The sequence below is a fragment of the Eremomyces bilateralis genome, assembly GCF_010015585.1.
Source record: "Eremomyces bilateralis CBS 781.70 unplaced genomic scaffold P152scaffold_17, whole genome shotgun sequence".
NCBI classification, from domain to species: Eukaryota; Fungi; Ascomycota; class Dothideomycetes; order Eremomycetales; family Eremomycetaceae; genus Eremomyces; species Eremomyces bilateralis.
In genome coordinates this window covers 126,495-145,529 of record NW_022985083.1, presented here as the reverse complement: position 1 = coordinate 145,529, position 19,035 = coordinate 126,495, and the positions used below count along the sequence as shown (strand labels likewise).

The 19,035-nt window shown below is 53.2% G+C and overlaps 8 protein-coding genes across 8 annotated transcripts; 5 read left to right on the top strand and 3 right to left on the bottom strand.

The window, feature by feature from the left end:
* The first annotated feature begins 32 nt into the window (after positions 1-32).
* On the top strand, positions 33-3,218 carry P152DRAFT_460265 (putative transcription initiation factor TFIID subunit). Its single transcript, XM_033679858.1, has 4 exons — positions 33-455; positions 669-807; positions 858-1,713; positions 1,762-3,218. Exons 1-4 carry the CDS (start codon positions 300-302, stop codon positions 2,843-2,845), a joined length of 2,235 nt encoding a protein of 744 aa, XP_033532202.1. The 5' UTR covers positions 33-299; the 3' UTR covers positions 2,846-3,218.
* A 1,334-nt stretch (positions 3,219-4,552) lies between these two features.
* P152DRAFT_439468 (uncharacterized protein) lies at positions 4,553-6,224 on the top strand (the record flags this gene model as incomplete). The annotated part of the gene is made up of 2 exons (XM_033677639.1): positions 4,553-5,285; positions 5,631-6,224. 2 exons carry the CDS (start codon positions 4,553-4,555, stop codon positions 5,876-5,878), a joined length of 981 nt encoding a protein of 326 aa, XP_033532201.1. The 3' UTR covers positions 5,879-6,224.
* A 718-nt stretch (positions 6,225-6,942) lies between these two features.
* P152DRAFT_89286 (DEAD-domain-containing protein) lies at positions 6,943-8,996 on the top strand. Its single transcript, XM_033683329.1, has 2 exons — positions 6,943-7,882; positions 7,935-8,996. The coding sequence occupies exons 1-2, from the start codon at positions 7,343-7,345 to the stop codon at positions 8,817-8,819; spliced, it is 1,425 nt and encodes a 474-aa protein (XP_033532200.1). The 5' UTR covers positions 6,943-7,342; the 3' UTR covers positions 8,820-8,996.
* Positions 8,997-10,215, top strand: P152DRAFT_89191 (uncharacterized protein). The gene has a single exon (XM_033683328.1). The coding sequence runs from the start codon at positions 9,173-9,175 to the stop codon at positions 9,782-9,784; it is 612 nt and encodes a 203-aa protein (XP_033532199.1). The 5' UTR covers positions 8,997-9,172; the 3' UTR covers positions 9,785-10,215.
* A 576-nt stretch (positions 10,216-10,791) lies between these two features.
* On the bottom strand, positions 10,792-12,296 carry P152DRAFT_467632 (S-adenosyl-L-methionine-dependent methyltransferase; the record flags this gene model as incomplete). Its single annotated transcript, XM_033680781.1, has 7 exons — positions 10,792-10,882; positions 10,936-11,537; positions 11,588-11,610; positions 11,661-11,799; positions 11,850-11,872; positions 11,929-12,008; positions 12,211-12,296. 7 exons carry the CDS (start codon positions 12,294-12,296, stop codon positions 10,792-10,794), a joined length of 1,044 nt encoding a protein of 347 aa, XP_033532198.1.
* A 1,431-nt stretch (positions 12,297-13,727) lies between these two features.
* Positions 13,728-14,516, bottom strand: P152DRAFT_89088 (uncharacterized protein). The gene has a single exon (XM_033683327.1). The coding sequence runs from the start codon at positions 14,427-14,429 to the stop codon at positions 13,869-13,871; it is 561 nt and encodes a 186-aa protein (XP_033532197.1). The 5' UTR covers positions 14,430-14,516; the 3' UTR covers positions 13,728-13,868.
* A 590-nt stretch (positions 14,517-15,106) lies between these two features.
* Positions 15,107-16,994, top strand: P152DRAFT_400729 (uncharacterized protein; the record flags this gene model as incomplete). The annotated part of the gene is made up of 4 exons (XM_033676587.1): positions 15,107-15,304; positions 15,633-15,761; positions 15,816-15,897; positions 15,946-16,994. The coding sequence occupies 4 exons, from the start codon at positions 15,107-15,109 to the stop codon at positions 16,992-16,994; spliced, it is 1,458 nt and encodes a 485-aa protein (XP_033532196.1).
* A 781-nt stretch (positions 16,995-17,775) lies between these two features.
* On the bottom strand, positions 17,776-18,516 carry P152DRAFT_400974 (uncharacterized protein; the record flags this gene model as incomplete). Its single annotated transcript, XM_033676595.1, has 1 exon — positions 17,776-18,516. A coding segment is annotated over one exon (741 nt), but the record flags the coding sequence as incomplete, so codon positions are not given.
* Between the last annotated feature and the right edge of the window lie 519 nt (positions 18,517-19,035).

Sequence of the window (19,035 nt, the reverse complement as noted above, 5' to 3'; positions counted from 1 at the left end):
AACTTCATATGAGCTGCATATTCCATTGACCTCACTCTTAAATTCTTGATAATTGACTTCAAAGCCGTTCAAAGTCATCTTTGAAATATCGCCATAATAACACCCAATTTACAAGAATACATCGACGGTATCAAGCGGAAACATACCGGTCGAAGTGACAGATATTGAGAATAAGTGCTCTGCGACACCTCGCGATCGCCAAGACGTTGTCGATGATGGGACCGTCGCATTGATATTCTAATCTAGCGCAAAGTGAATACGCCCCCAACTCATTTGAACGCATTTGAACGCATTTGAAAATGTCGAACCCACATCCTGGATTGATAATCCCGCCCTCTCGCAGTGCCAGCATTGCAAATGGGCCACCCAGCGGGGGGATGCCCCCGACTCCGATACAATCCCATGGACCAGGGCAGAGCCCAGGAACTCCTTCACAGCAGAACCTGAACCAGATAGTATGTGTTGCCTTCATCAGTTCTGCCTTTATCGCCTGTACTCCCTTAATCCCTTGTCTTTGATTGCTCTTACTTCCTCTCACAAATGCCATCCATATCCCCCCGTCCAAGATGGCGTTTTTCCAGGCTTTGGCCAAGGACAAGCGGTTTCAGACATTTACACCACATATGGTCGGAAGGGCAGTGGAATGTATTAACGCTAGACCTTACCAGGTGCTTGAGTATCTGAACAAGAAGGGGTACAGCAGAACCGAAGCTACACTGCGGAAAGAGTCGCACACCATCGATGGTGGAAATCGCGAAAAGCCACGCGTTGACGATCTAGGTGGCGAGAAGTACCCTGCTTCGTTTGGTGAGTAGCTTTCAAAAGATCATCGCGTGTAGATCTAACGTCTGGTCTAGAGCTCTTCAACACCTGGGTCACAGACAGCTTGGAGCTGTACAGAGTCGAACTCAAGCGGCTGCTATGGCCTTTGTTCGTCTATTCCATCCTCAGTCTTTCTCTGGAATTTTATCCGAAGCAGTGTGGAGAGTTCTACGACAAGTTTAAGGAACTCTTCGAGAAAGAGCATGAAGATGACCTTCGTCAACTTGCTTTGATTACGCTCCCAGAGCACGTGGAAAACAACAACCTGGCGAAGGACTATCGCAACAACAAATACCAAATTACCATCACCGATGGCGCATTTCATCCACTCATCCAATTTTTGGAAGCAAAAGAGGCAGAGGGAGGCTCGGTCATCATGTTCCTCATAAGCACCTACATGACTATCCGTCACAGGAATCGAACTGAAGCTGGCCAAGAGCGGAGTCTTGCCGCAATGCTTGCGTCTCGAGGCATCGACGACTCGTTTCCACCAGAAGACGAGGGGATTCCCGGACACATGGCCGGGTCAGCCAACACCGATCCGAACGCGCCAAACGTGCTGCCTCGACTGCAACTGGGACCATTGCCAATGGATGATGATGCCATGGAAGATGTTCGAGCAGCACTGCAGGATGAAGATTCACGTGACCCACCAGGTCCAGGCGAACGATCCTATGTTGATGAGTTCGAAGCTCACATCAAGCGCGAACCTACCGAAGATGCACCTCCGCGAACAAAAATCCCTCTACCTCCTCCGTTGGCTCGGGACGTCGCAATGGAAGTGCAACGAATCAAAGAAAACCGAGATCGGTTCAAGATCGAGGGGGTGACTGGTGGCGTTGGGCCTGGAGTTAGTGTCATTATGTACACTTTCCACAACACTTTCGACACGTAGGTTGTATCAAAACAACTCATAGCAACTGAACTGACATCTACAAGAACTAACTGCATCGATATCTCGGGTGACTATAAAATGGTGGCTGCAGGGACTTCCGAGTCTTACATCCGAGTCTGGTCTCTTGATGGCAAACCACTTCCATCTCTCGCGAGCCAAATCTCCGGCGAACAAACCAAGCCATCCGCATCTCAACGGTTAGTCGGCCACTCCGGGCCAGTCTTCGCGGTCTCCTTTTCACCATCAACCGTCAACCCTAGCACCGATGCTGAGGCTCCTACTACCCACTCACGCTACCTCCTTTCCTCATCAGGAGACGGCACAGTCCGACTGTGGTCCATCGACGCCTGGGCATGTCTTGTTGTCTACAAAGGTCACGCCGGGCCGGTTTGGGATGTCCGATGGGGTCCGTACGGGCACTACTTCGCGACCGCCTCCCATGATCGTACTGCACGACTTTGGGTGACAGATCATGTCGAACCGCTCCGGCTCTTCGTCGGCCACGACGACGACGTCGACCAGATCGTCTTCCACCCGAACAATGTCTACGTGTTCACCTGCTCCAGCGACAAGACGGTGCGCATGTGGGACATCGTCACCGGGCGACCGATGCGCATGTTCACGGGCTTCACGGGGACCATCACGGCGCTCGCCTGCTCGCCCAACGGCCTCACCCTCGCGACCGCCGACGACAGTGGTACGATCATGCTCTTCGACCTGCATAGCGGGCGACGCGCTCGACGCATGCGCGGACACGGCAAAGGCGGCATCTGGAGCCTATCCTGGAGCGTGGAGAGCACCGTACTGGTATCCGGGGGTATGGACGGCACGGTGCGGGTATGGGACTGCGTGCAGCGGGCCGTAGACAACACCAACTCGGCGGTGGTGAACGGAAAGGTAGTGCCGGTCGACGGAGCCACGGGCGCAATCAACGCCAAGATCGATACGGCGGCTACACCCGGCGCGGGCCCGGGGGCGATTACCACGTCGAAGAAAGGCAAGGGGGCGAAGGACACCGTGGTGACGAGCGATCAGATCAGTGCGTTTCCGACGAAGAAGAGCCCGGTCTACCACGTCATGTTCACAGGGTCGAACTTAGTGATGGCGGCTGGCGCATATCTTCCTTAAAGTTTGGGACCGCGTGCAGGAGAGGACTTCGGGCTTGTCCACCGAACTTAGGGCTCGACGGGCGAAATTAAGTGCGAGGTATACGACGGGCCATTACACTTTCCAAGACGAATTCATCGGAGTCGGCTGCTTTGGAGTTGGCTGCTTTGGAGTTGGCTGGGAGGTTGGTGGCGAAAGCGACACGTTGCTTCTGAGTGTTTAGCATACTGGTGGGATTACTTAGTCTTCGCCGAAGGGATTTGACACCGCATGACTCTAAGGACTAATACCGGAAAAATTTCATTCAGATCCAAAAACTGCCGTGTACTCTGCAGGAGGCAGCCTCGAGGTTGCCATGCTGCAACCATTGCCTATGTTGCCTTTGTCTGCGAACACCACCAATGTTTCGCTCTGACTTCTTGCCTACAGTCGTGACCATCCGAACCGTGTATATGTGTTTTCCTATCATGATAAATGCGATAGAAGCAGCAGCCATAAAGTGTGCAAGATGTTTCGTGTGCTCGTCAAGGACTGACGTGTATGCTTAGAGTCCGGAAACAAGGAGTGAGCTGTTAGGAGATGTGCACACCTCCTCTTAACCAGTGGATAATATAGGCGCCGGCGCAAAACTCATGAATGTTTCGTGAAACACAACCATGCCAGCTCTCGGCATCTGATCCACCTCTCGGTAGTTCGCATCGGTGTCACATTGCCCATCTGTCACACGAGTTTAAACAGTGACGATGTGTGTCTGAAGATTCAGGAACTGGAACTTTCTCAACCAATCGGCGGGGAGCTGTGGTGCCTGCCCCTTGCAGAGCGGGCACTCTCCGCGCCTCCCCTGCCGATCCATGTTCACCAATCACCCCGCGGTCATCGACTGATGTTCAACATCAGCTTCCCACAGCGGCCGCCATGAAACGTGTTGAATTTCATCCCTGAGCCGATTGGCACCATGGACATAAAGATGGGCGTGTTAATGGTCCACAAAGACTACCGCCTTCACTCCGCAGTACACGTACATGTTCCATCACAGTCAGAGGACTCCGATCTACCGAGATACTCTCCGCACTGCACATCGTGATTCACTCGGATGACCTCGACAGCCGCCGAGGGATAGGCCGAGAGGGTCTATCCACATCGAAGCTGCAACAAAGCCAACAAAATACAATGGAGCTCGCCTGGGGTCGCAGATGGATGGATCACAGCCCACCATTGTTTCGATGGTTAAGCTTTGCTTAGCGATAGGCTGACGGGACAAGGACCCATCACACGACTCCTGAATATCGGAGACTCGATCACGGCTAGCGAGCCAGTTTCTGTCGATTAATATGTGAAACTTATGGACTCGGAGGGAACACGCGTGGGCAGAAACAAAGACGCGTAGTGTTGGGGGATAGGCAAGTCAATGTACGAGGAATAAAGAGGATTGTTTCCCTCCGTTTCCCGAAGTTCCTTTGTCTTCCATCCATCACCCTTCATTTCACCTATTGTGTCACCTATTGTTCAGGAAGTGCAATATTATTCAGCCTGGCTGCTGTCATTTAAAAACACTGGTTGTCTTCAACGGTCCTTACCTACCTGAGGTGTTGCTCGCTATATCAAAGCTTCATCATCGCTCTTACCTAGCAGGCCTAGGCTACTTTCCTTTTCAGAGCCCAAAATCTCTTACAAAACCTCACGCTCCTTCAAGCAAATTTCGCAAATCTACACGACCAACTCGTCGATATGGCCCCCATCAACTCGCTCGCCCTTGCGGCTACCGCTCTCCTGAGCTCCATCGTCTCTGCCCACATCAAGCTAGAGAACCCGGTCCCCTTCGCCAAAGACAAGCTCGATACTAGCCCCATCACGGCAAGCGACTTCCCCTGCAAACTCACCAACGGCTTCGCCATCTCCACCATGAACACCATGCAAGCCGGCAGCCAGCAGACAGTCAAATTCGCCGGCACTGCTGTCCACGGTGGCGGCTCCTGCCAACTTGCTATCACCCTCGACAAGGAGCCAACCGCGAACTCCAAATTCAAGGTCATCCACTCCATGGAAGGTGGCTGCCCCGGCGTCGACGGCGGCACGACGCCCTTCCCCTTCACGGTCCCTAAGGAAGTCCCCAGCGGCCAGGCGACGTTCGCGTGGACGTGGTTCGCCAAGCTGAGCGGCGCGCCGGAGATGTACATGAACTGCGCGCCGGTGGAGATCACGGGCGGCGCGAGCGACGCTAGCGGGTTCGACAAGCTGCCGGATATGTTCGTGGCGAACGTCGGGACGGCGGAGTGTACGAGCCCGCAAAATTTTGATACGGCGTTCCCGAATCCGGGGGAGTCGGTGGCGAGGTCGTCGAATGTTAATGCGAAGCCGCCGACGGGGTCGGGGTGTGATGCTGGTGCTGGCTCGGGCTCAGACTCGGGTTCGGGATCTGGCTCAGGATCTGGCTCGGGCTCGGGCTCGGGCTCAGACTCAGGTTCGGGATCTGGCTCAGGATCTGGCTCGGGCTCGGGCTCAGACTCAGGTTCGGGATCTGGCTCAGGATCTGGCTCGGGCTCGGGCTCAGACTCAGGTTCAGGATCTGGCTCAGGATCTGGTTCTGACTCCGGCTCCGGTGCTCCAGCTTCGTCAGCTCCTGCTGCTACTCCTTCTACTCCAGCAGCCGTTCCCGCTAATCCCGGTGGTATCCTCGCTCCTGATGCGTCCACCGCACCCGCTGCTCCCACCTCTCCTACCGGCACCTCTACCCTCACGACACTTATCACGAAGACCTCCCCGGCCGCAGGCCCTACTGGCAATGCTCCCGACTACTCTGATTTAGTTCCTTCCTCCCCATCAGCCGCTCCACCCAGCGGATCCGGCTCTGCGTCCGAGTCCGCCGGCGGAAACAGCGGATGTGGAACCGAGGGCGCGATTGTCTGCAGTGGAACCGGCCAGTTTGGCCTGTGCAATCATGGCAAGGTGGTGTTCCAGCCCGTTGCTGCTGGGACGACGTGCCAGAACGGGAAGATTCTCAAGAAGCGGGGGTTCTCCGGACGGTATGCCAGGGACGTCGTTCGAAGGAATTAGATGCATGAGGAACAGCGAGGAGAGATGAGAGATTGATATGAATAGGAAGAATGGATTATATGGAAAGAATGTGGATTATGAACATATGATTGGAGGATGACCAGGGTGATGCTCATGGTGATGGACAAAGGATGTGTGCCTTGTCTTTTTCAATTCATGTTCGATACTTTTAACACTGCGTTGGCATTCCTTGGCAGGAGCTTAACGATCATGTATGATTTACGGCGTTTCAGGGGCCACGAAGGGACGATACAGGTACACATAGAAGGGCACAATGACCACGACATGATCAGAAACGATGACCAAATTTTAGCTCTATACTTTGCCTAACTATGAAAGACCAATGATTTCCTGCGTTTCCAGCGCAGGTCCTACCACATATTGAGGTGAAGACTAATTACTATATAACTATCAGGGAGTCAGGGAGATGCTGTAGCGGCAAAGTCGGCAGTGAAAGGAACAGTGGTGGTTCTAATATGGGGTGATACACGTGATGTGACGTGAATTTATGCCTCAACAATGCCTTAATGCCTAAAGTGGACCCGCAGCCGCAACCTTCTCGACTTCACCTTCACAGCAAATCGCTCCACCGACATCACCTTGACCACAATTCACTCCAACCTCAATCGAAATTGTACTTCTACTCACTCTCTCCGATCCTGATCCTACTTTACCATTCTTCACACCTATACGCTCACACAAGGAACTGCAAACTCTCCATACGCAAACTCGCTTCCACTGCCAGATAATAGCTCAAGCGAGCCAGACAAACCTCAGCTCTTCACCACCACTTCTGAACAGCCTGAAGCGATCAACTTGACTTCACCTTTAGGCAATTACCCACCACTGGGGCCCATAGTCACCATACTTGACACCTTGAAGAAGTCCAGGAACTCTCATCCGCATCTCGAACAGGCGTTCAACTCATACCGATTTCAACTCACTGTGGAGGCGCTTGACATCATCCTGTTAGCCGAGTCGGTTCACCATTGACAGAACGAGAAGCGAAGCCAAAAATTTGCTTCCAAAGGGAGCCCAAAAACATCAATTGGACCACCAATCACCTCTCTACTGAAAAGAACATCCAGTCGCTATTGAGACGAAGCGTCTCAAGCCTTCACCATGTCAGCCGACCTTGCCTCTGCCATGCAGAAGGCCAACTTAAAGTGAGAGCTGTCGTGGCATACGAGAGATACGTGGAAACTGACATATCAGCTCAAATTCATCCTCTCCGGGGACAATACAACAAGGATCATCCGATGTGTCGAATCTCTCAGCTGCCACAGCCGCGAAAGGTTCCGATTGGAAATCGGGACTCAAAGCGCCGGCGAAAGACACCCGACATCAGACTGAGGTGTGAACGATCAACCCGATCTGATTGGAATTCGTACTGATCCAAGCCTACAGGATGTCACCGCCACCAAAGGCCTAGATTTTGAGGACTTTTACATCAAACGCGAACTCATGATGGGAATTTTCGAAGCAGGGTTCGAGAAGCCCTCTCCCATCCAGGAAGAAGCGATCCCCGTCGCCCTGACGGGCCGCGATATCCTCGCTCGCGCCAAGAACGGGACCGGCAAGACGGCCGCCTACGTGATCCCGACGCTCGAAAAAATCAACCCTAAGAACTCCAAGACGCAAGCTCTGATCCTCGTCCCCACGCGAGAACTCGCGCTACAAACCTCACAGGTGTGCAAGACGCTTGGGAAGCATTTGGGGATCAATGTCATGGTCAGCACTGGTGGAACGGGCTTGCGGGACGATATCATTCGTCTTAGCGAGCCGGTGCATATTATTGTGGGAACACCGGGAAGAATCTTGGATCTTTCTGGGAAGGGCGTAGCAGACCTCTCGGGCTGTCAGACCTTCGTAATGGATGAAGCGGATAAGCTGTTGTCCCCGGAGTTTACTCCTGTCATTGAGCAGTTGCTTGCATTTTGTCCGAAGGAGCGCCAGACGATGCTGTTCAGCGCTACCTTCCCTCTTGTGGTCAAGTCCTTCAAGGTATGACCTACATCTCAAACATGAATTGGCGTGTTTTGCTAACGATTTGCAGGAGAAATTCATGAACACCCCGTACGAGATTAACCTGATGGATGAACTCACCCTTCGCGGTATCACCCAATACTACGCGTTCGTCGAAGAAAAAGACAAAGTCCGCTGCCTCAACACCCTTTTCAGCAAACTCCAAATCAACCAGTCCATAATCTTCTGCAACTCCACCAACCGTGTCGAGCTCCTCGCCAAGAAAATCACGGAGTTGGGCTATTCCTGCTTCTACTCACACGCCCGCATGCTACAACACAACCGAAACCGAGTGTTCCACGATTTCCGCAACGGCGTCTGCCGCAATCTCGTCTGTTCCGACCTCCTCACCCGTGGTATCGACATCCAAGCCGTCAACGTCGTCATCAACTTCGACTTCCCCAAGAACGCCGAGACCTACCTCCACCGCATCGGTCGCTCCGGTCGTTTCGGCCACCTGGGTCTGGCGATCAACTTGATCAGCTGGGACGACCGCTTCAACCTGTACCGCATCGAGCAAGAACTCGGTACCGAGATTCAGCCGATCCCGCAGGTCATCGAGAAGCGCCTGTATGTCTACGAGACTCCCGACACCGTGCCCCGTCCCATCTCCAACGCGCCCGACAACCGGCCGCGTGCTCCGGAAAATGGCAAGGAGAATCAGGGCCAACTGCCGCGACAGCCCGGTGGATATAACACTAGCTACTACCGAGGACGGGGCGGTGGGAATATGCGGGGTGGTCGTGGAGGCGGCCAACAGAGGCATAATGGCTTCTCGGGCCCTCCAAGGCAGCAGCAGCCGCAGCAGCAGCACCCTCAGCAACACCCGCAGCAACACTCGCAGCAACACCCGCAGCAACACCCGCAGCAACACCCGCAGCAACACCCGCAGCAGCGAGTGACTCCTCAGGCTTAGACGTTTGATGGCGCGCTCCCGTTATTGCCGGCATTTCCTAGCTTTCATTTACGTTAGTTCGTTTCCTTTTTCGATCGATGAGCATGGACTGTATAGACGACCATGACCCCGAGTTTTCCTTTTCCTCTTTTCCTTTCCCCGCGGCAACTGGGCGCCGGGCGGTATTCTCGTGACATTCTTCTTCCAGCGGTTCTTTGACAACGGATAGTCGGGAAATGTCGCCACCGCGGTGCCTTTTCCCCGGAACCGCTCCATTGATAGACGAACCGCAAAAGTCACGGTGCTCTCTCTCTTTGTTCTCCCTCATGACGTATGGATGAGCAGGAAGAACGACTGCGCTATTTGCTTCTTACATGGCACCATGGCTCACACTGGCGAGCTGGATATCCTGGCGTTCTGAACGGTGGAATGGCCGGGAAGCACGCCACTTCAAGGCGTACTGGGAGTTCTTGATTCCGTCTATAGGTGCTTGGGCGTTTTACTTCTTGTACAACATCTACCGCGGGATTTACTTCGGGTCGTGGAGAAAGAGGAGAAACGATGGTTGCGACTCTTTTGACGAGAGATTGGCGGCTGTGGTCCTCGAACTTTCACGATCTCCTTTCGACCTACCACGCCATTACGATCCGGGGATGAGTAGGAACGGTCGGCGAGATACTTCCATCTCGCTTTGCTTAGTCTTCTCCGACGCTCCTCGACGTATATGTCTCTCCTCTTTCTTCCCCCTCAAACGACCCCACCTCGACGTACCCTTCCTTTCCCCCGCAACAACGCCCGTGCAACGATTACACCACCCTCGTCTCACGCCTCTTTATCCCCTTCTCCCTACGTTTCCTGATGACAGGCTCGCACGTGGATATGCCTTAACATCTTACTTATCGTCAACCCCCAACTCACGTACCCCTCAACCACATCCAAGCGTTATCAACAATCGACCTCCCACGCCGCATACCCCATCCCTTTGAAGTTGGATTGCCAAACCGCCTGTCCCCTCGGTCCGGGATCCGAGCCAGCAAAGTCGCCTCTCCGACGCCCGAACCCTCAACAGACGCGGTGTGTCAACTGTACGATTGATTCAGAGCAAGGGGCAGGAACAACTACCACAGAAAACAGATAAAAAAGGGCCAATGTTGACTTGTCGTTCTTCGAGTAGGTCGGTGGATCCTGCGTGGGCAGATTCACTGACCGGACATGGTGGATAGACAATTCAATGACAACTTCTCCCGCCCATTTCGATGATCGATCGCTGAATGTGATGCATTTTCCAACTAACGATAAACCAAACTTCATAAGCGCATCGTATATGTAGCAATTTTCTCCGCTACGTATGCACCCTTTCCTGTTCTGCAGTGCATTCAACTCCTGGATAATGCAGCCCCCCCTTCCCCGCCCCTCCCATTTACCCCCTCATCCGCCGTTATTTATGTAACTAGATTACCCATAATAGCTGTTCCACCCCATCCCCCGTCCCTCCCCCCTCATCCTCATCCTAGGTCAAACATAAATACAGGAGGGAGAAGCCCACCTGCATGGACGACCCGATCGGCTCGGCATTGAAAAGTAGCGTTAAAACGACAGAAGATATGAAAGAAATCGAGCGAGGGAACAACAAGATCGAAACTCAAACGAAAGCAAATTGCAAATTCAGAAAAACATCTCAACACCTGCGCTGTGTCCGTGGGTCATCTCGTGAGGCAGCCGTGACAGCGTGACAAGCGGTGGAAAGAACGGCGAATGATGAAAGAAAAGGGGCAAAGAAATCAATTAAAAAGCAGGACAATGGCCACCAGGAATAGGGGTCTGTAATCTCTAGTGGGGGGGTTTCAGGCTTTTGGTTCGGACAGAATAACCTCCCAATGTCGCAGAAATATGTTTGAAGTCAATCATTAGATAGGTTCGATGTTCGGCCGTGATGTGGAGAAAAGGATCAGCTGGGTTCGTTCGTTTCGTGCGAAGGTGGAAGAGGGGGAAGTCAAGGGATTCCGGTCGGATCGGGTCCAGGGGGCGTCGGGCGGCGTGGAGGGTTCACGGCGTCCTCAGGCTTGCGGCCCCAGACGACGTAACTGGGACAACTCAGTCAACCAACCCAAGAAAGCTCCATCTCGAAAGCACTTACATCTTCTGATACGCATGCACCGAGCGATTATGGAACGCCTTCCTCACCGGCACCAAATACACCTCAATCTCCTCCTGCGTCCACCCCAGTCCCCGATGGAAAAACGCCATGGAGATTCCCGCGCACCCCTCCAGCATGACCTCCTGATGAAATTTCCCCAGCATCTTCCACTTCGGATCGCGCGGCCACGGGCTCAACGGCACCTTATACACCTCCTCGCGCACGTCTACGAACCCGTTCTGCTCGTACCAGCGCTTCAACTTGTTCCCAATGCGCACGGGCTTCCCCATATTCATCGCGGCCTGGTCCTGCATGCGCGCCCAAGCGGCGACGGGCCAGTCGGGCGGCATGGTGCCATCGTCGCAGTAGACGGTGGGGTAGAGCTCGACGGACTCCATGTAGCCGCCGGGCTTGACGTAGCGGAAAGCGCGGCGGATGATTTGGCGGAAGTCGTCGAAGGAGCCGAGGAGCATCTGCGTGTGGATGAAGTCGTAGCTGTTTTCGTTGATCATCCAATCTTCTTCGTTGGCGTCGTCGATGACGAATTTGACGTTGGGGGGGATCGAGTCGGGCTGGATGGGGGAGAGGTCGGTGCCGGTGATCTGGGGTGGGTTAGGTGGGGATCGGAAGGGACATAGGACTACGGGCGTACTTCTGCATATTCGAACTGGTTGGCTGGAGAGCGGTTAGTCGCTATTGATCACAGTAATCGAGGCTGCACTCACCGATTTCAATGGGCCACTTGCCCGTTCCTGTACCGATATCCAAGATCTTGTGGGGGTTGTGGATGGGAGCCTTGAACAATGCGTTGCCCATCAGATTCCTGAGAATCTCATATTGCAGATCGAGGCGATCGATCTCCGACTGCCGAGCTGTCAGTTCCGTCCTTCGCTTTGAGGAGATCCGTGCCATACTTGGTCATTCGGAAGCAGATAAGCTGGTTGGCACGTTTATATCAGCATCAATGACCAGATTCTCGACCTGATGACTTACTGCCAGCCTGATACGAATGATACGTCCTTCCATTCTCCCTAACAAACTGGAATACGCTCTCTCTCGCCGATTTTGTCGATCTACCAAACTTCTGTTAGTCGGTATGATACGCTGGGGAGGGCAATGACTCGAAGGGACTCTCACGATTGAAAGCTGCCACAGTCGGACTAAATGGTTGTGAAGCGTTAGCCATGGTCCGCCTTTGCATTTTGATGCCAGAGAAGACAAATTCTCCTGGCGAAGTTCCATAATGAGCGACTCACACCTGGTTCTATCATATACCCCGTTGTCCCTGAACCCGATGCCGAATCATCTGTGACACTCTCAGCGTAGGTGTCGTAGGACACATGCCGCTGTGGGACAGCCATTGATTTCCCAGAGTACGACGGATCTGTCATTGAACGCTATGGTTTTCGAATCTAGCGTCCTCGACACCAATGGTTCGTGAATCGACACCGTGAGATCGGTATTTGCGGAGGTGGCGAACCGTCGGCGGGTTTCCTGGACCTTTCGTCTCGTCTGGTCTCCGACCGGTCTCTAAACCTTCTTCCCAACGACGACCGACACCTGAAGGCTAATCGCCCGATACTCAAAGCCAGCGACACGTCTCCCGGCAACGGCAACCGCGGAATACGTGCGCGACGGCGAAAGCGGTTTCAATGAAGAAAAATAAAAGGGAAGAAAAAACGAGTTGGATGGAGTAATACAATTGCTGGAGAAAAAAGGTGTTGGAGATTTGACCCAAGGGGGCGGTTTTGCGTTGCGGGAAAACGCCCAAGGCCACGGATCCGGGAAAGAAGGATTGGATAGATTGGATGGAACTGCGTGCGGCCCAGCGCGGGAGAACGCGATGATCAGGGTGAAATCTTAATTAACGTGGCAAGAATCGAATTTTGAAACCATTCGAATGATGCAACGGGAATCTCAGCTTGGACAACTGACGGGTCTGCGCAAACGGCGCCTATTTTATTAGCCCTTTTCCAGATGATTTCCTATTCTCCCGACCTTCTGCTTGGGCGAGAGCCGAGATGTGATCCTGATCGTCCGCGAAAGGCGAACCACACAAGCCCCGACTGGCTACGATGGACCCACAGTCGATATGTTCCGATGCGCTGAGCCGATTGCTTGGCCAGTCTGCAACTTTGTCGGCTCGGGACTTTGACTTTTGCGTTCAGAGTTGAGAATTGAGACCAGAGACCCTGAGAGACAGAGCGAGTCTCCTCGTCTCCTTAGATCGGAATGGATGCTTGATGCTGTTATTATTGTCCGGGATTCCTCCTTAGTCCTTGCTTGCTCGCCTTCCCGCCTTCTTCCCGCCTTCTTCCCGCCTTCTTCCCGCCTAGCCCCAGTCCGTTTCATTTCACGAGCTGGGAAATGCCGGCCACGAAAGCATCCTGCAACAAAAAAAAAACAGAGGAGTTTGTGGAACCCTGGGACACGACTTCCTCTGCTCTTGCAAACTCCGTGCTGTATGAACTAGGCAAGAAGCAAATCGAAACATCTAACCTTGCAACTGCAGCTTCACCGACTCCATTCCATGCGGCTGCCCGGAAACTTCTTCCGTCTTACCATAGGCCTATCAGGACCCCAAGGGCGGCGAATATCGGCCAGGATGAGCTTGCCCTGAAGGTCGTGAACGCTGCCGATAAGCAAGGCTAGCTCCAGCACCACGATATTATTAATATCGACCAACCGTAAACTAGGGAGAATACTCGCCGTTACGTACGCTCGCTGTGATTCCACGACCGATCCCAACAACCAGGACGCAGGACTTCCAACCACCAGGGTGGCACGCAAGGCCGCAACCCCGATGTGAAATCGAATCGTAAGGTGTGTTCTGGAATTTGGGCAGTCAGGCTCCCGCGATCTGCGATCTCATTGGGATCCAATGACCGGAACCTGCCCGCGCCGCTTGCACCGTTCTGGTGGTACTACTGCTGTCACTGCTTCGTGACAATTGGACCGTCCAGGACGATCGCCCGTATCATTCTCCTGCTATTCAACGTGGCCGATCCGCTGTTGGGGTAATGGGGACCGATGCTGCACCATGGGCGAATGTGGCGTTCATCATCGCCGCAAATCGCTCCAGAAACCGGATCCCGATGACCTGGACTTGGAGTGTCCCAGACGATTACCGTTCGTTGGGAATGTGAAGGCCGCGTCGGCCGTCGCAGCGAGTGCCAACGACGGAGTTTCGTGATACCGAAGGCGTTTCCGTGCACCTGATGCGGGCGGGGGACAACGAAACCGGAGGGTCCCACGGCAGAGAACAGGGAGGGGACGCAATAACAACGGAATTTGGTAGAACTAGATGAAATTGATGAAATTGATGAACTTATCAATGCATGATACTGGAGAGAAGAGCTGAGAGGCCCTAGATTTTTATTTATCTTCTTGTTTGCTTTCCGTATAATTGGGACAGCTAACTTCTCCGTCCCATGGTATACATCAAGCCGTGGATTGATCATTGATTTATCTTCATCCTCGCACGTGATGATCATAATATATCGGTCAATCGGTGGGGGAGGTTGGATGGAAATCCGATATCGACCTCACAACTCATTACCCACAACTCTACTCACCTTTCCCTGCTTCTCCCATCCTCCATCCGCTTCCTTGCATCACCATCCCCAAGCCCAGGAAACCCCGCACTCAGCTGAAGAACCCCGTGCTCCTCACCTGCATTCAATCTCCGGCTTGGAAGCGGCATCGGTCTTAGAATCGAGCTCCCTGATCCAATAGTTCGAACTTGAAGCTCTGCAAGAATGGATGCATTGAGCTAGTCTTGCCTTCTCCAAGACATAGCAGACTCCTTCCTGCATATCATCCATATTGACGTGCATGGAAAGGCTCCGTTTCGTGTCCGTGGCTGCCCTGTCGATTCTCGGGAGACGCAAGCAATCTCTTCGTCGTTGGTGGATTCGTGTAATCTCTATTGGGTACGGATACCTACCTTAAAATTGGTATCAAAGTCAACTCCTTGCTTTGGGGAACCCTCAACCAAGCGTACTCGACTTCATCGGGCACGAGAAAGTCGGCGATCCACTTCTTCTAATTTCCCGATCTGCAGAACACCTTGTCCCTGACGCCGCCATATCCCTACCGGCCGTTGCCTTCCTTCTACCCAACTTTATCGGATAACGACCTTTCTCAATCGCCCCATTCAACATATCACGCCATGTCCGCATCCTCCTTGCTTTACCCTATGCCCTCCGTGGTCGCTCTGAAGAGCCAGTTCGTGGGTCGCCATCTGAGAGATGTGGATGCGCCCGCTGCGGTACTGGATCGGGCGGTCGTGATCCGAAATTGTGAGAGGATGAGGACTGCTGCCAGTGGGGCGGGGGTGAGGTTTAGAGGGCATGTGAAGACACATAAGGTATGTGGTTTATGATGTTCTGTACTTCTGTATGGTGTTCGGTGCTTGTTATGCGAGTCGATGTTTTCTTGTTCTCTTGCTGCCTTGGCCAAAACCTCAGCCTTACTGCAGTGCAATTGCTGCTGGATTAAGTAAGTGCACATTGGTGTAGCGGTTCTTTGGAGTAAGGTATATTGCTTGCCGTACCAATTCTGAGTACGCTCGCGATATCTAAGGTCTAGAAATCCATATAGAACTGCACACATTTATTCTGGCGCATTATATAGATTTCTTCATACGTCATTAGATATAGGAGACAAATGCGAAGCTAACCTAGGATCCAACTCAGACTGTAGAAGTAACCCAGCTTCAAGTCGGTGACTCGAAAGAAGTGCGCCTCATTGTGTCAACCATCGCCGAACTTGAACTCCTTACGCCGTGGCTCCTAGACTGCAAGCGACAAGGCAAGACAATAGATGTAGGTCGCCCAAGAAACATATCGCATCTCCATCGCTGAACACTTGGAACCCAGGTCCTATACGGCGTCCCTGTATCCAAGTCCGCTCTTCCCCGACTCATTCACTTCGCCCAACTCCTTGAACGGGAACTTCCAAGTACTCCCCAACATCCCTCCACTGACAACCCTCTCTCCCTTCTCCCAGTCAAAATCATCATCGACACAGTCTCGCAATTCACCATGATCAAAGACTACCTCCTTTCCCACTACCCCCCTCAACTCCTCTCCTCCCAACGCCCTCCTTTCCAAGTCGGCGTCTACATCAAGATCGACACCGGCTACGGCCGCGCCGGGATACCTCCACAGTCCAATGAATGCGACACCTTGCTCCAGTATCTCGCTGCGAACGAAGAGCCTGCTGATTGCTATAGCCGGTTTGTGCTCGAAGGGCTATATAGCCATCTAGGGTCGAGCTATGGGGCAACTGGACCCAAGGAGGCGATGAGTGGGTTTAAACAGGAACTGACCGGACTGGTCGACGTGTTGTCGGTGGTGAAGAAATCGTATACTCAGGCCCCTGACAAAGCCCTCGTGCTTTCCGTCGGTGCGTCCCCCACCGCTTTGGCACTGGCTTCAGAGCTCCCCGATGGTTCATGGGACCACAGCGCCTCCAGCACTGTTCGGGCGATGTTGGAGGATGTGATGGGAGACAGTGAGGCGCCGAAGCATATCGTTGAGGTACATGCCGGCGTTTACACGACGCTTGATATGCAGCAGCTAGCGACGAAGAGCTTCGGGACGATGAGGACGGAGGATATCGCAATTAGAATACTCGCGGAGGTGGCGAGTGTATACACGGGGCGAGAGCGTCCGGAGGCGTTGATTGCGGCGGGGAATTTGGCGTTGGGGAGGGAGCCGTGTAGGGAGTATAGCGGGTGGGGGGTGGTGACGGGATGGCGGAGCGAGGGCGATACTCCAGGTGAAGGGAATGGAGTAAATAGTTCAGTGTATGATTTTGAGGGGAAGACCGGGTGGGTGGTTGGGAGGATCAGTCAGGAGCATGGGATTCTGGTGTGGGAGGGGGATAGGAGTCAGCAGAGGGAGTTGAGGGCCGGGGAGAAGGTGTTGATTTTGCCGAATCATTCGTGTATCGCAGGGGCGGGGTATGGATGGTATTTGGTGGTGGATTCGAGTCGGAGCGGAGAGGAGAGGGATGTCGTGCAGGATGTGTGGGTAAGATGTAGGGGCTGGTGATAGCAGTGGCTGGTTGCTTTTCGAGGTATTGAGGAATCTCAACCACTCTGCTCATGGGCGCCGATGGCTTCAACACTTCTGGGTCGAGGTATCCAGGTCCGTTTTATAGTGATTGCTTCCGGACCGTTTCTCCCAGACTTTGGCACGACCGCCTTGTACAACCAGTGCTCGCCTACGAAACGCCGATTATGCGCGACCGCAGCCTCGAGGCGGAGGAGCAGGACGATTGTTAGCATGGCCAACGACGCTGGGGTCATTTGAATTTCCCTTGAACTAGAGATTGGTCTTCCTAAAATCCCAGCTGTCACGAAGCGGGTGCTTCTGGCGACTGGTCCACAGTCTCGTGCGGAAGTTCTCCTGGAAGAAGTTCTCCTGGAAGTACAGTATCCCAGCACCTGTGGCCTAGACTTCAGCATCGATTGATATAGCGAGTCGGGAATGTTATATGTATCATAATCGCTAAAAAGTGTACCATAATCAGGGCCCACCATCTCCTCTTCAATATCTGAGTCTCTAGGGGATGCGGTTGCAAGGATTTCTCGGTGTCTAGCTACCTCTAGGACTGGATCATATCCTGAAGTGAAGCCTTGTGCTTGCCTATCTTGTCTGTCATCTGCGATCAACCCAGGCGGTTGAGTCTCACCAAGTATCGTGGTCTGCTTGAAGTCCACCTCGGAGCCGTCTTGATGGATCGAAAAGTCGTGGCAGGGAATGAAGTATCTCTTCCCCAAGTGCTTCCAGTCGATCGCTGTCCTCCTTTGCAACCTGGTCGGCAGCGAGCTTAAGCCGGTGGTTTCCTAGTATCCTTCCAACATCTTCCTCCAAGTCTGAAAACGTCTTGTCTCCCCGACGTGAAAAGGCCCAGGCACGCCGCTGCAGCCAGCGAAGGGCACCGCAGAGATTCCCTTGGCCCCCACACAGCTTGCATTTCCTGCAGTCCATGTAAAGTGATCTTGTGCGAAAGTCCGTTCACCTCTAGACTTCTGTCTATGTAGTCGCGCAAAAGCGTTTCGGCTTCGTCCCATCGATGCTGTTTCTGATAGACCAAAGCGAGGGGGGGCTGCCAGTCAAGCGTCGTGGGATCATCAGCACCAAGGAAACGCCTTTTCTCGTCGAGAATGGCTCTGCGCAGTTTTTCGGCTTCATTCCAACGTTCCCCGCGGATCGCATGATTTCTCAGAAACCCCATTCCTTCCCAGGTCTCGGGTCGAGTCGTAACGAATGTCCGCTTCTCGAATAATTCGCGATAAAGATCGAATGCCTCCGGGCGGTGGCCTTGATGCATACACATTGCAGCAATGTTTTCCATGGTGCTCAATGTCTCAGGGTGACCATAAACGTTATTGTCTCTTCTGATATCGAGACATTGCCGGTATAGTACTGAAACTTCACCCCAGCGTGATTTCGCTTCATAAATTTGTGCAAGATGGTCAGTGATGCTTAGAGTGCCTGGATGCGCTTCACCCAAAATTCGTTTGGAGGTGATAAAAGCCACGCGGTAGAGTTCTGCGGCATCAACCCATGGTCCTTCTATCTCATCGTCAATAAGGCCTGGATTGATTGTCCGGACCCAAGAGGTATTTCAAAATCGGTGTCACAGCCGTTTAACAATCCCTAGCTCTTCATTTACTCTGGGATGCTTGGGCAACAGATCAACCACTTCTTGGTATCCCACTTTAACAGCATAGTCTAGAGCCGAACGTCCTTGCGAATCTCTCCAGCTTGGATCAATGCCTCCGTCGAGGAGGTACCGGACCGCAGCCTCTTGTCCACTCTCGGCAGCGTGAGATATGGTGCTGCGACGATCTGAATCTACCTGATCAAGGTCGAGTGGTGCATGATTCAATAGAAAAAGAACAATTTCAAGAATACCCACTTGTGCTGCAAACGATAGTGACGCCCCTCCCTTAGTGTTAAGTTCGTCCAAAGTTGAGCCACGATCTATAACCAGCTTGATTATTTCTTTGCCTGCTGGTGACTTAGCGGCGAATGACAATAGCGCCTATCCATAGGCATCAAGTACCTATATATTGACAGGGGG